At 37.9% G+C, this 16298-nt stretch overlaps 1 protein-coding gene across 20 annotated transcripts in view; it reads left to right on the top strand.

Annotated features, from left to right (window-relative positions):
- Positions 1 to 15613, top strand: part of EYA4 (EYA transcriptional coactivator and phosphatase 4) — a 253017-nt gene extending 237404 nt beyond the window's left edge. For 14 of the 20 annotated variants that reach the window (XM_046677392.1, XM_046677381.1, XM_046677397.1 and 11 more), the window contains 6 exons: positions 2366 to 2424; positions 2532 to 2692; positions 4991 to 5105; positions 9113 to 9234; positions 11254 to 11354; positions 14669 to 15613. In XM_046677392.1, the coding sequence (XP_046533348.1) occupies positions 2366 to 2424; positions 2532 to 2692; positions 4991 to 5105; positions 9113 to 9234; positions 11254 to 11354; positions 14669 to 14749 (639 nt within the window). In that variant the 3' untranslated portion in view covers positions 14750 to 15613. The other 6 variants (XM_046677398.1, XM_046677395.1, XM_046677389.1 and 3 more) reach the window with 3 other exon arrangements.
- The last annotated feature ends 685 nt before the right edge of the window (positions 15614 to 16298 follow it).

Genomic DNA, 16298 nt, shown 5'->3' with positions numbered 1-16298 from the left:
ACTGTAATCCTCGGGCAAGAGTCCAGAGTCAACAAGCATAGTTAACTAGGCATAAATTTAAAGAGAAGTTCCATTTGGAAAAACCTCAAACATAACTTCAAACATGGAGCTCATGGTCCAGTAAGTTTGATATACTGATGTCCTCAGGAGTAAAAAATAAATTTTTGGCAAAATGTACAAATTAATCATGTGAGTTAATACTTGAAATGTCAGAGGAATTTCTCTAAAAATTAGGATGAGAGCATATTAAATATAGAAATAACTTCTGATTACCAGGGTTAATTCATAAGGATTTCTGCCCACCCTTTCTATTAGGATATCATTAGTTTATTATAAAAGAGAGAAATGGAAGTTATTTACATGATGAAAGATTTCAGAACTTCAGCGGAATGAGCAGCTTCACGTGATGCCATTTCAGTAAGGATTTAATTCAGTCTACATACTTATCGAGATATGTCACCATGTCTAAATAAGAAATAATCCTTTGCTTCCTCCATTTTCTGGGAGAAGAACTTCATTTCCAGCTTTCATACTAACTGGTTAAATCTTTCCATCCTTTCCTTTAGAGCCCAATCCAGCAGCTACTACTGTTGCTTGCAATACTTTTCCCCAAGATTTTTCTAGAAATATAATGCCTCCTCTGGTTAAAGTTTGAGCTGCACCCCATCAACCAATATTTGCTCAAAATTGGGAAGAAACCCTTTAAGTAACTGTCCAGTCATGACTCCTGTGGTCCCAGCCCGTGCTCTGTTCTCTCGCCCTCCCCTGCATCGTGAGATTAATGTCTTGTCACAATCCTTACCGTATAGAATATTATTATTTTATATCATCATACCTTTGTGTTAGAATATGTAAATAATTATGGAATTATTTAAATAGTTCTATTTAAGTAATATCATTTGTCTATAACTATCATTTGTCTAGACTTCCACCATTTATTCAACAAAGAATTGTTGAGCCACTATGCCAGACAATGCCTTAGGTGGGCGTATATCTGTGTGACCCAAACAGCCCCCTCCAGGAGCTTCCAGTCATGTTACTTGCTGGGGCTCTTCCTTACCTATGAATGTAGGTAGAGATTTATTCAAAAATTACTAAACCCGTAATTCATGTAAGTCATATGAACTTTTTCAGTTAATCTAGTTGTCTTTTCAAGGTAGGTACCAAAATTGTGTTGATTGGCTAGTCACTAAATTTTATGTTTTAAAAGAAGACTGAGTCAACTAGTTTATCCTCACACTGCAACAGGATCTAGTATACTCCGTGTGGAAAGCTGGAAACAAGATATTAAATATTTCACTACCAGATACATCCAAGTCCTAGAATGAATATGAATAGCAGCTGATAAGCCTTTCTTTAGTATGGCATTCTATTTTCAAAGTTAATCATTTTTAAAATTGATTTTGAATGGTAAGCTCTATGTGTCTGGTCAGAATCTGTATGGCAGAAATAATTTGAGGGGGAAAAGGGCTAAACCATGCTTATCCTGAGGCTAGTAAGGGCCAGGTATTTTAAATGCCCTTGCCAGATTCCACCTTCAGATCACCTACTGTTTCACTGGAACTTTGCAGATTATTTGAAGACAGAATAGAACTCTGAGAACAGCAAAGAAGAACTGAATTCTTACTCAGAAAGGTGACCGTTTGGTGCCCAACACTCTATAACAGGTCAATTCTGGGTATCTGAACCTCAGGTTTATTTTCCTCTGAGTTTGTAGCACATGAGAGATGGAAAATCTTCATTATTTCCCTTTTACTTATAAGTATTCTTTTCAGCTTAAAGATTTAAAAACTTGAAGAAAAGAAAACGTCGGTTTCTGTGGTTGTTAGTTTTTGTCTGTGTTAAAAGACCAGGACTTTTAAAAATAGCAAGCCCATGCAAAAAGCAGGAAGTGCCAGAAATCTCACGGGCTGCCGTAACGTCCAGCCCCTCTGTTGCTGCTCAACGAGTAATAAATGAGAGTAACACCCCAGGAGTTAAGACCAAACAAATTTTATGTGTGTTCAGGTTAGCTTTGCCATACTTAAGGACGCGCAACAGAGTGGGTGCGAGTGAACACAAATGGTGGTTATAAAGATTCAAAAGAGAATTTCTTATCAATAATTTGAAGATTAAAATTATTTTTGAAATTTTTTTGAAGTAAACCCACATGCCCCATGTTTTCAGGCCCGTTTTTAAGGCACGCTTCTGGATTTAGATCTTAGAGTAGCAATGGTGCCAGGGCCCAGCAGGAGATGGCGGGATGGACAGGCAGATGCTGCCATCTTCTGGCCGTAGGCCGATCAAGGGGAAAGATGGTCAAATCTTCAATGATGGTGACAAGCATCATCTGAAAAACAAATAACTTTTCCAATGTTTTTAACAGGAGTGTGATCAAGTTCATATAGATGATGTTTCCTCTGATGATAATGGGCAGGATTTAAGGTAAGCCCTGCCTCTCAGTATGCAGTTTCCTACAGAAATTCAGCTCTGGAGTTTTGCACATGTAATTATTTCTTTTATTTCTTTTTAATGTATTTTGGGTGTTGCAGTACCTACAGTTTTGCAACTGATGGCTTCCATGCAGCTGCAAGTAGTGCAAACCTTTGCTTGCCAACAGGTGTGAGAGGAGGGGTGGACTGGATGAGGAAGTTGGCTTTCCGTTACAGAAGAGTAAAAGAATTATACAACACCTACAAGAACAATGTCGGAGGTACGTGTGGCTTTTGAACTCTAATGAAGGCCCTGTGGGTAGAGGTAGAAGTTGGACTGGAGCTCCGTGTTCCATGGTGGAGACTATCCTGCTGCAAAATAAATTCCCAGACACTCATACTGAACGACGTTGAGCCACAATTTTAGATTTCTTATAGGTGGAGGGGAAAAAGTCTAACAGCAGAATAAAACGTGCAGCTCTGTCAGAGGAGTTGGGAAGTCTTTGTGTCCAGATGTTTGGTCAAGATTGACAGCAGGGCATTTAGCTTATCCTTCTTCAGCTGGTACTTGGACGGTCTCAGAGAAAACCGGACAGAGGGACTGATGGAGGCGGTGGAAAGATGGGAGGGAGCCCTGTCGTTGAAGCAGAGTTGTAAGCAATCATCACCTTTCTGGAATGTTATCAGAAATAAAAATAAACAGTGTTTTATGTCATTTCAAAGACTTTCAACAAGTCTATTTTATCCTTTTAAAAATTGCATGTTACCTGACAGTATATCTTTCCCATGTATAGTGTTAACTGATTATCATGGTTTTTAAAAGTTCAAATACTCTGTAGTTCATATCTAAACCATTTTATACTCATCCATATATTACAGGGGGTATCAAAACTTGTGATATGATAACTATGATCCTTAATGCTTCTTTATACAATAAACCTTGATGATTTCTATTATTAGGATGAATTTTAGGTCAGCAAGATCCTAAGATTAGTTATAAGGCCACATAAGATTCTTCTCCCAGGGTTGACTGGTTTGTTTCTCTTTTTTTAAAAAAAAGGAAGGATGATTGAGGAGCATAAACCAGAATCTAAAATGGAATGATACAGATGAATAGGTGTGTGCATACCATACATACGCATGTTTGTATATATGTCATAGGATACAATATCGTAGATTTTCATCTATAGTGTATATATTACACACAGCCATACACATCGTGAGGGTGTGCCTTGTGTCTCTTTACCTTGTATCCTCAGTGCCTAACTAGCCTTGAGCGCATAATAGATGATCAACAGATACTGAATAACTACAAGAGAACAAAAACATGTGGAACCATAGACAATCATAATAATGACAGAACCGAAAAGGAGCTTAGATGTGGAAGCCCTTTATTTCCAGATGAGAAATAGGTCTCTGATTTGCAGGCTTCTGACTTGCCCAGGGTACTAGAAGATAACTCCAATTTCTTCATTCACTCTAATGCTCTATACAAGACACTTTTATAAAATCAAATAAAGAGATATTCTATTTAAAATCAATTGTGGGTAATATGTTTACCTTTAAAATAGATATTCCGGAAAATCTGAATTAAATTTATCATTCAGGTATGTCATTATTCCCTTCTTGAAGAGTCTTATTAAAATTATTTAAAAATTAACAAGATTACTAATAAGTAATCTTACATCTTAAAAAGTTTAGACAGTGACCTACGAGTCCATTTTCTGTGATGTGTTAGCATCTCTTTATTGAAATAAGGATAAATGAGACTTGCTAGAAACTATAAATCTTAATTTAAAAATAGAGCACAAACATATGTGCTCCCAGTATTCTGAAATGATTTAACTAAGAAGCCTTCCTTTTAAGTGGATTTACATAATCTTGTTTTATCGTAAAAGCAAGGGCTTAAATAAAAAATTAGCAGGCCTACTTCTTTTTTCATAATAACACCAATATAACTTTCAAGCATTGTCTATAAGTGTGTCACACGCTTAAGATTTTAAACACAATTCTTAACTTCTTTTTATAAAATAAAGTATTTGTAACAGCTTTAGCATTAATATGAGAAACATTCTAATAGCTATATATGATAATGCCATTATTACTTTTTCAAAGTGGTAATGATTGTGATTATTAAGAAACTAAACATTTTCAGGTAGCCAGATATTTGGAGTTTGTATCCCTAAGCTGGGAGACTCTGCCTTCTCCTCCACACCTGTTGCATCACAGTCTTGGGGTGGGACCCAGGCTCCTCGGGAGTTGTCACAGCTCCTCGGGAGATGGGCATCCCCACTGCCAGATTCTAGATTAAGTCAAGGTGGAGACCATGACCCCCATTTTTTACTGTTACATCCCAGTTTTTAGCCCAGACCTGACCTCTAGAAGTTGTTCAATACACGTTTGTTGAATGAATAGTCCATTCTGAAGTGAAGGATCAGTATTGATATAAATGGCTTGCCCTCTCCATTTCTGATATAGGCTGAAAGAAACATTTTCTGTATTAAACAGAAAGGGGCCCAAATTAGATATTTCTAAAACATGGCCATCTCTTGACTCTGCCTCACTTTTTGGTGTTGCAGGACTCCTTGGCCCTGCCAAGAGAGACGCGTGGCTGCAGCTGAGGGCAGAGATCGAAGGTCTCACAGACTCCTGGCTGACAAACGCCCTTAAGTCTTTATCAATTATTAGTACTAGGTAAGTGGTATTGTTGCAGTTTCTCTATTTACTGTATTGAAGGTGTGGTTCTAATTGCACAACATATATAGAAACGTTTTAGTTCCTAGACTATTTTAGAGTTTGAAGGGACGTAAGAATTCACTGAGTCCAATTTTCAATCTCTGTGTGCATGTCTGTGTGCGTGTGCGTGTGCGTGTGTGCGTGTGTGTGTGCATGCTTTGGAGGGGAGGATGCGGTTGCTGTTTCCCAGAACAACCAGGAGATCCCATCTCTCTACTCTTCTCTCCTCATGACCACTGATAATCCCCAGGAAGGTCATATGACTGCTAATGTAAAAAAAAATAGCACTCTGTTGCTGGCAAAGTACAGGAGATGATGGCAAAACAAAACAGCACTGTTTATACAAAGAGTCACGTTTTTAAGTCTTTTAGGCCATTATAGATAATATGCATAATTTAAATGCATCAAAAAAGTAAGAGAAAGCTCCTGAAAAGCTTGTAACCTTTGTGTTGTTTGAACTAAACAGTGACATACTGACTTGTTAGTGGAGATAATAGAATTGAATAGACATATAATCAGTTGAACACCACATGCCATAAATGCTAAGTCGTAACATGATATAAATCTGGAAACTGATAGCTAGTAAGGTGGGGTTGAATCGTTGTGCTATCCTATTTTAGTTTTAATTCTGAGTTAGATGAATAAATAAAAGCATGCTTAGCCAATTTGTGGGTTACACAAAATTCAGAGAAAGAGATATTTGGACAATTTGAATCAGGACACAGAAAAAACCTTGGTAGGGCAAAAGGAGAGTCCAATATTCGGAACATGGAAGTAAACAAGTGTGTGTCAAATCCTGCACGTGGATTCTTACCGTTTGGCATCACCCCAAGTCACCTGGGGACGTGGCGGGCGATAACTTCCTGGGTCAGGCTGGGGAAGCCAGGACAGAGTCCTTTGCTCAGTTCTGGGCACCACATTCCAACAAGGGCTGTGACATATTTGAAGTATCTTGTGTCCAGCAACATGGCCAGAAGGGTTTCGGCTGTGGAAACCACATAAAAGGAACAGTGGGAGGGAGGAAGCAAGCAGTTTATTCTGAAGAAGAGTCGTGTGTGGAACAAGATTACCGATTTCAACTGTTTTAGTTGTTCAGCTGGAAATAAACTACATTTCTCTCTGTGTCTGTGAAGGAGAGAATTAGGACAGATCGTAGGAATCCTGGGAAGGGAAGTTCTGGCTCCATGTGAGGAAGAATTGTCTAACAATTAACTGCTTACAATGGGACCTGCTGGTTCTGGATCTCTGTGGCTGGTGACATGGAGACCAGATGTCAAGGAAACTGGGATGTGAGGACTCCTGAGCCCCTGAAATTGTGTGTAAAAGTAGTATAATGTGCATTTCTCTGGGGAATAGAGCAACAGCTTTCATTATTTCTAAAAGAGGTCCCCCACATAGTTAAAAGCCAAAGGTTATTACATTATTACATAGATTACATATGCATTATACATAGTGTATTATATACAGATTATTGTTAGACACATGGCCTTAAAGCAACTACATGGGTATGTGATTTTAAGAAAGAAATAAGGGTCTAATAAGGAAAGGAAGTGAAAAATAAGCCATTGCACATTGAAGATTTGAATACCAGTAAGTTTGCTAAGTTATCCACATCTGTTACCATATTGGTAATTTTCACAAAATGTCTGTGGTATCAGAAAAATAGGTGATTATACAAGACGTTGCTGGATTATGTGTCAGAGGCTTTAGCAAAATTTTTACACTCTGACTCTAAGTCCTCTTCTATGAATATAGTCAAAGGACATAATAAATGTGTAGGAAAAATGTACATGTAAGGTAGCATTATTTATAATAGTGAGGAATCAGAAACCACCCAAGTGACTAAGCTTAACTTTTAAAAATAATGGTGCAGCCGCGTGGTAGAGTCGTGTGCACACATTACGTTTTGCTAGGAGATGGGGAATAATAGACAACAAGACATAAAGGAATAGGCTCATGATATAAACAAATGAAAATGTAGAATACAGAGTTATATATATAGCGTGATCCTAATGGGAAAAAACTCTATACACAAGCAGACACTCTGAAAGTAAATATGCAAGATGAGGAGAGCAGTTACCATCTCTGCATGGTTGAATAATTGATGCTTTTCATTTTCTTCTTTATATTTTTCTGCATTTTACAAATGTATATATATGCAATTTATAAATATGTACAATATTTGTAATTAGTAATTACAGTGCATTATAAATTACCTGTAAATATATGCAATGTTTGTAATTTATATACATGCAATTTATAAATATGTGCACTGTTTATACTTAAAAAAAGAAATGATGTAACTCCAGATATCACAGAGTGCACGTGGTGAAGCTAGATTTCAAAACCACATCTCTAAACTTGAAAAGCCTGTGTTTTATTTTATTCCACCATGTTTTCATTCTGTAACTTCAATCTGTATGTGACGTTGAATAGCATGTTGTCTTGGCAAAAATTACGTAGAGCTATAAGTGTCACAGTATAGTAATATATTTGTGTGTTATTCTTAATAATCTGCCATTATTTGGGGAGTTTCTGTCTGATAAGAGACAAGTTACTTTCTAGGTCTTTACTTCCTCATCAGGAAAATATTGACGATACTTATTAAACTTCTACTTGTAGAAGTCTTTGTTTCTTTATCCCATGTAAGTTGATAACCTCGTCATTTGCTTCCAGGAGTCAGAGCTCTTATTACAAAATCAAGTGTCTATGTAGATAATTTAGAAATGAAAATGTTTTAAAAGGCTATAACTATAAAGGTTTTATAACTGTTTTGAATAAATTATAGTTTTCCTTACACATGATATTTCTAAAGAATGTAAGCCCAATGTTAAGTGTGCTGGGGCTAAGTTACACGTACCCATGAAGAGTTAGCACTCAACTTGTTCTTCAGGTTGCCATTGCAACCATGCTTCTGAAAATCAATGTAGAGACCTCCTGAGAATATTTTATCGGCCCTTACAAATATGTGTTAAAGGCTCATGATATAAAACATCTAACAGGGAAAGGTCCATTGCTGTATGCCTTCTGATTTTCAATTTCACGAGTAGGGTTTGAGCCTCTCAAGGCAGGAGGGCTCAGTTTCCCCATAACCCAGGAGGAAGGGCCACCATGCACTCTCACTGGATCTCCACCTCACAATCCCACTCTCTTGCTGCCTCCTTTATCTCCCCTTAATATTCCCTTCTAAGAAACAGCTGTACATTGCAGAAGGGGAAATTCTCCTTCTCACAGGGTAGGGCCTTTATGGAAAGATTAAAACTGGACCCATTAAATCCAGTTTTCCTTTTGTTGTTGTTGAGAAGATTCATGGATTCAACCCCTCTGTACTAAGTAAAGATCCTCTTTATTTTACTTCTTCAGGATCCGCCATCTGTCAGCCCCTTGCTTGGGACTCTCTGGGCTGTTTCATGCACAAAATCCAAAAACTCCTTTTACTCACCCCCCACCTGTTTCTCTGCCTAGGTCCTCTACTTTCCCAGGCTCTGAAACCCCTGAGACGTGAAACCCCCCTAAAAACTACCTGTCCTGGATACTTGTAAACTTAGAGCTAAGCCAGCCCCCTCTGATATCCTTCCTGTGATGGCTGAGCTAGGTGTCCTTCCCAGGTCCACGGAGACCTGAGGAGATCTCTAGTATAGAACACATTCATATTGCAGGTGTCTGTTTCTTGTCTCTCTCCTTATCCATCTTATGATCTGGAGCGGGGACAAAAATTCATTCATCCACAACTTCTTTTTGCCCATTTTCTTCCACTTCACCTATTTGCAGATGTATTCCTAGCACCTGTTGTGGTGCCCGCCAGGTAATGGGCACTCCACAAATAACTGTTGAATATTGAAAGGTTAGATTATCGGGGGCCATTTATTATGGAATTGAGAGACCACAGTGACAATTTAAAATCTGTACCATCAGTAGTTATTTAGTATTAGAAAACAAATATGTATATTTCCTCCCTGTCTTAGGAGTAACTGTGTAAATGTCTTGGTAACGACAACGCAGCTGATCCCAGCACTGGCGAAGGTTCTGCTCTATAGTTTAGGATCTGCTTTCCCCATCGAGAATATTTACAGTGCAACTAAAATAGGTAAGAAAATGATTTCTAACTCTATGAAATATGTTTGTATGTGTGTTTTGGGGGATTTGCTTAATGTATGTCTCTGTGTGATTCCCTCTTTTATCAATTTTGCTTTTAGAATATCAAGTAAATTTAAATAGAACTTAATAACAAAGTCCCTCGTAACTCATTGTACATGTACAAATTTTATAACAACTGTTGCTTAGTGAAATTCTGAGCTCAGTATCTGGATATTTCTGGCTCTTTATATATATATTTATATTTCATTATGGCACATCTTATTTAAATAACATACCGTATCTCTAACCATGATGTTTAATATTTTAATTAGTATATTATATTTAGTATTACATCCTTGCATACACAATAATCTAGATCTAAGATAAAGATACTATTTTGGCATCATAAGACAGTGAAAGGTAGACTGAACTAGTGTCCTTAATTCCAGAAAAAAATAAAGAATTCTATGAATCAGAAAACATAAGTGGAGCATTCATAATGTGAGTGGCTGGAAATCCACATTTCCAAAAATGTTCAGTAGTAATCAAAGAACTATAGCCTTGTTTATTTGGATAATGTCTATCTGTGGAGCCATCTTTGACTTTAAGTGCCTTTCACAGACTACGACTTCTAATAAACTTTCAAAAACAAAACTCCATCAACCTCTGCCATCTTGAAGGAGTTAGAAGAAAACAGCTCACCTAGTCCTCTGTCTGTCAAGGAAATGCCTGGGGAAATAGATGGGTTGTATAACGTGCCCTGAAGGTCAACAAACTTAGGCTCTGGCACCTTGACAAGAATTCAGAATCCTAAAATCCCCTACCAAAAATAACCTGCCTGGGGCCTTGCAGAGTTTTGATACTGGCACAGGCGAAAAGAGCCCCCAGTTGCAGCTGTTTCAGGAGAAGAGTTAAAGAGAACCAAGTTTTCATAAAGTAAGTTCCACACTGTCATAAGCACTACAATTCAGAGCTCTGATACCAATCCTATTCATTTTTTACATAAATGTGTGTCTTTATGCTAGCAGGATTAACATATCAAACTTGACTTTGCTTTTTGACAAATCAAAAAATTTTATACCAGCATAAACATTTCTTCTAGTGAGGACAATGTTCTTTTCTATTGGCCAGATTTTTCCTTATATTTAATCTGAAAAAAAAAATCATTTGTATTTTCCCCTTTAAGCTAGTATTTTTTGGAGTTCTGAACTATCAGATTAAGAAAAAATGCAGAAATAACCATGACTGCGTGGACATTCTGGGAATGAAATTCAGAGAATAATGTCAATGTTGGAAACACAAAGAACATGTAGACGTACCATGATGGTGTTCCCGCAGTGCAGTCAGAGGATGCTAGTGTCACCAGTGCTGTGGCCCAATGCAACAGCAGCCTTAGTGCAATTAGTCTTTGCAGACTAGCTCCCAGCCCCTTGAAGAAAGGAGTTGTTTATCAAAGTAAATCCACATCTTAGGATTTCCATCTTCCTTATAGATGAACCTCCAGCTTTTCACAGTAGTATTTTTAACTAACTTGTCTATACTGCTGACAAAGTAGGTAAAATTGATATACAGAATTAAACAAATGTGAACACCTCCAGTTGCTTGTAAAGTTGTTCTGATATTCTTTTGGTGGAGTAAAAGACACTGACAGTTTCTCTGGGTCAAACGCTTAACCTTACTGGCTTTTTTGGAGTGTAAAACATGTTTGTTTAATAATCTGTCTCAAGCAAAGCCTTACATTATTTAGATATATTGGTTTATTTCCTCAACCCAGAGGTTGTGAGCTAGTTTAAGTGATTGACGTTCAAGAGAAATTAACTGCACGCTTTATGAATCTTCGGGTTAATGAATGCAATGGCTGGAAGAATAAGCAGTGCATTGTTTTTTCAGGCAAGGAAAGCTGTTTTGAGCGTATAGTGTCCAGATTTGGCACTAACATAACTTATGTTGTGATTGGAGATGGCCGGGATGAGGAGCATGCTGCTAACCAGGTAACTTCACTCTGAACTTTATCTCGTTTATCTTCCAGGAAAAGAAAGTTGCTTTGAACGAATAATGCAAAGGTTTGGCAGAAAAGTAGTGTATGTTGTAATTGGGGACGGTGTAGAAGAAGAACAGGCAGCGAAAAAGGTAACCCGTCCCAAACGCTGTTGGTGTGGCCCTTCCAGCGCAGGCTTGGGCGTCTGCAGCCCTGTAGTGTGACCGCCGGCAGCTTGACGAACCATTTCAATGTATAGATGCAAAGCAGTAAGAGCATGAGAAGGTCGATACTTACATTCAAATAAACCATTTGGAGTCTAGCATTCTTTGCCTGAAATTTGATAGGAAATGTAGGAAAATTTAGTTATGTTGATGTGTGTATGTGTGTAATACGCACAGATACTATAGTCTGCAAGAAAGATGGGGAAAATAATAATTTTTAGACACACCAAATTTTACAACATAAAGAAGTCTAATGAGCTCCCGAGAAAAGCGTGCGAGTGGCTCAGTTCTTCCCCTTTCGCTCCTCCGTCCTCTGGGCCGTATGGTCCTTGTGACTGACTGCCTGGTGCTAAGAGTGCTCCCTGATGATAAGTGCTGAGGGTAGATTTAATAGCTGAAGAGAAGACTGTTGCTAGAGAATTTCATAAATGCTATTGGAATGAGGTGTGTCATTCGGATCCTTGTGTGCCAGCTTGTCATGGAGACTTGGAGGCAACGTCCTTCACCTCTAGAAGAGTGCTGTCTGCTTTGGTGAGGCATTGGTACTTGACCGAAGCCAAGCAGCTGGCTTTGAATATATTCAGAAGATCTCACAGGCCCGAGGTATTTAAATAAGCCATTTCATCTGGCCCGTATTTCTGAAGAAGAAATCAAGGCAGTTAAAAACCATTAAATGTTGGTCCAAGATCAAAAGAGGAGTGATATCATGATTGGCACCAGACGCCAGACTGTCAGTCAACCCAGCACTGCGATCTCCAGCTTCCTCCGCTGAATCATGGCCAGGACAAAAGTGATATAATTCATAAAACAAAGCAAAATGATGCATTAGTATTTTTAAAAGATGACATATCAGCTTATATTGTCTGACATAGAAAAGATGTTGTCTCATTATCTTATCCTGAAAAGATTTGCAGTCATCTAATAAAGCCTTCACTAAGCACCCGCGCGTGCTAGACTTGCATGTGTTTACCTGATTTCTGTCTTCTAAAGAAGCTCAACATAAACAGTTTCTTAGAAAAGGTTATAACTATAATAGAAAGATAAAGGAAGTGATTTATGTTTGTAGTCAATTTAAATTATGCCAAATGGAGAAAGAGCAAGAGCTTCCACCTTAGAAGGTTTGCTGAAGTGTTGGAAGCTGTACTTGAAAATTTCCATTCTTTTCCGTAACATTAAGAGAGTTGGTGCAGGCTCTGCCCCCCGCAGACCACCTTGGTCTTAATTAGCAATGTCAGTGACCCAGGACGAACCCTGGCCGGGGGGATGTTCTCTATGAGGTCAGGGATGGAAGCTCAAGAAATACCACTTTCATTGCTGACTGCTACTTGAAATCCTTCCAGTTGCACACAATGGAAATATCTTCTGGAGTTTGTCAGTGTCCTGAGTCCGTGTTGTCTCAGTTTTTCATATTGGCACCATAATTAGACACAACAAATGGCAGTCAATGCAGCCACTGCCCCAAACATTTTGTGTCTCTTTTAGCCTATGTGAAATTCACATATATCTAGGTCAGAACTAATAAAATCCACTTTTCCAAACCAGAAGCAGTGTATGCCTTTGAAAATGAAACCTTACCGAGTCTTCCCCAGTTAGCCATAGTGTGAAAACTAGACTCAGTGTATCAGTTGTTACACTTTCTGCTTTACACCTAAAGCTTCCGGAGGAAAAAGCACAACTCCAAGTGGGTGGGAACCTCCTTAGAATGCTGTTTCCAAATGGTTGTTGGTGTAGATGCAGTTCCGGTGGTGGTGAGGCTTGGAATTCTGTTTTGGAACACAGGTGGTTGGTGTCTCTAGCATCCAGAATGCATGCTTTTCTTTGGACGTAGCTGTAATCGCATGTGCAGAAATATAAAGTACTGTTTTGTTAACAGAAATAGATCTGAGCTGAATGAGAATATGTCACACCTAGCTGAATTTCTGTGCTTTAATTTGACCTAAAAACATAATTCATTCTGTAAACTTAACAAGAAATTTCAAAGTTTAGGAATAATGTATAAATGCACTCCCCAGTAGAAATGCATAATGCCAGCCATATTTGTAATTTTAAATTTTCTGGAAACCATGTTAAAAAAACTAAAAGAGAATTAATTTTAGTAATATACTTTAACCCAATATACTCAAAATGTTAGTCTCAACATCTGATAGATATAAAAATTATTAATGCATTGTTTATATTCTTTTTTCTTTTTACGTTTTAAGTCTGAATTTCAGTATGTGTTTTGAAGTGGACTTGCCGCATTTCAAGTGCTCAACAGCCATGTGGGGTTGGTGGCTACCATATTGGACAGCAAAGAATTCCATAACAATAGTGATTATTTTAATGATCAATTTTTATAATAAAATGTCTTTTCTATGTTATATATATATATATTTATATATATATATATATATATGTTTCCATTATGCTTTGATTTGTTAATTGCTATAGTATATTATTTCTTTTTTTCATTATTGTCCACAATGGAGTATTTTTAGACATTTTTTCCCTAATCACACCCTTCCATGAAATTTTAATACCATACATAGACCATATACTGGTATATCTTTGGAGAACCACAAACCATTATAATATGTAAGAATTTTTTCCCCACAAGAACCCATTTTTGTCCTCTTGGGGGTGATACCTCCCCCATTGAGAATGGTTGCTGGGTGCTTTCACTCAATCCCACGTCAGTGAAATAAATCAGGCTGACTCTACTGGCTCATTATTTACTCCAGACAAGTAAGAAAGTTGATCATCTCCGCATTTTTTCTACCTTATATAGTCCAGCTTCAAATTATTTTTTACAATGAAAGGAATTCACCCTATTTCTGTCAAATAGACAAAAAGTCTTGGACTTAGGAAGTTTATTTTTTTTTTATTTTATTTTTAACTGAGAGACCTTCAGGGATGACGTAGTGATTAACGCTTGCTTTCCATCAGCCACGTAGGGATTTTGGTGCTCACCTTGCTTTCCCAGATGCTGATGTTCGTAATGATGCTTTCCAGGATAAATATTAAACTCAGTAAGAAATCTCAATATTTGCTTTTATTATCATTAAAATCCAGTTCAGATCTATTTCTCTATTATTTTGACAATACCACATTGATGCTACCAAGCCTTCAATTATGATCATTCCTGCCTTCAACTTGGGGGAGCCACACATCCTTGTGGTCCCACGACTTCACCAAGACAACTGTTGTGATCTCTCTCCATTCCTCCCCTCTCTCTCCCATCCCTCCCTCTCTCAACCACACAGCACAACATGCCCTTCTGGAGGATATCAAGTCACTCAGACCTCTTGGCTCTACATCAAGCACTGGAATTAGAGTATTTGTAACTGTTTTCTCTAGCTGGAGATCCGTTTTTTTATATTTCAAGTACACTGAATTTTTACGTGTGATTCAATGCCTCTGGCTTTACACATATAAATTGTCTTAAAGGATGAAATCATATTTGGAATGAAAATTCCAGAAGGAAGAATTCAGATTGCTGCACGGAATTAAACTTTAGTGCTACAGAAAGGAAGCTCTATGGTCTTATATTTACAACACTTTAATGGTTTTTAAAAAAAAAAAAATCTGTGGAGGTTGCTGGTACACACGGAATGAGTCCTAACTGGAATTAACAGCTTTGGCAAAGAACTCTTACCCTGGCAAAACACCCACACACGCCCCGTCTGACAAGGTGGTGTTCAACAACATTCCTCAAAGTGGGAGATCTTCTCAGCCCTGAGGTTTGAATCGGACTTTAGCCTACCTAGCCCAGAAAATCTGAATTGGGATGCACTCAGACTGTATAAGGACAATCCTATCTAGACCTGTAATTTGTGTAAATTATTGATGAAAATAATTTACTGTGACTTTATTAGCAGCTGACTTTGAAAGTGGATGCAATTTTCCTTTCATCTGTCGGGGAGGGAAGCGGGGGGGAAATGGGAATCTAATATTGTCTCTTTTTTAGGTTTGGCAAACAGAATGTTCATATTGATGTGTTGTGCCTTACAGACAAGACAGCGTTTGTGTGTTACAATGTAACTTTGGTTAAAATCTCTGTAGATAATGAAAAACAAAAACCTTTGTGATCATTCTCAATATGACCAAATTTAAAATTCAAGCTATCAAAGCTTAATACTGCATCCGCCAGAAACTGAGTGTTTGTTGCAGTAAGAAAACAATAATAATAAAAGAAAGCTTGTGTTTTATTCGGGTTCTTAATAATTCCAATAATTGTGTGAGGCAACTATTTGTGCATCTAACCACGAGCAGAAGGTTTGGGGAAGACTGTGGGACCTTTACTTAGAAAGTGAAACGTATGTTGAAGTCTCGAGTACCCTTCTACAGTTTTACTGGAGAAAACTAAGAGCCATATTCGTGACGACGTGCACTGTTTGGGGTTAACTTTTTGATATGTGTAAGTTGCATAGAGGAAAAGATGCTCATGAAAATCATAAGCAAATATCACCCAAACTTTCTTAGAATATGCCATGAACATGGCTTAAAATTCACATTGAGTGAACATGGCTTAAAATAAAGCTAAGCGCATGTGTTCCCAATGTTATTGCAAAAATGAAATGTTATCAGTAGTGGAAGGCAGATGCTCCAGAAGACTTCTAAAGAAAGAAGTGAATCAATGAAAATTTTACCTAGAAGATCATCATAAAATAAATTGGCAAGTGAGCCAGATATAAGGCGCATTAGTGAATTACAACAGTGAAACAGAACCTGGTTCTCCATCTTGACACATCGGTCCAGTGTCTCTCCGTTACGCATAAGGACCTGTGCCCCTTAGCATCTGCCTGTCCACTGACGGTACAATGGACCGCATTCATTGCAGGGAGAACCTGCCATCGCTGGGTTTGCAGGGGTTTTCTTCATGGTATGCAGCCC

The sequence above is a fragment of the Equus quagga genome, chromosome 11 (assembly GCF_021613505.1).
Source record: "Equus quagga isolate Etosha38 chromosome 11, UCLA_HA_Equagga_1.0, whole genome shotgun sequence".
Classification (NCBI taxonomy): Eukaryota; Metazoa; Chordata; class Mammalia; order Perissodactyla; family Equidae; genus Equus; species Equus quagga.
Note: the sequence above shows the minus strand (reverse complement) of the source record. Positions and strands in the feature narration are given on the sequence as shown.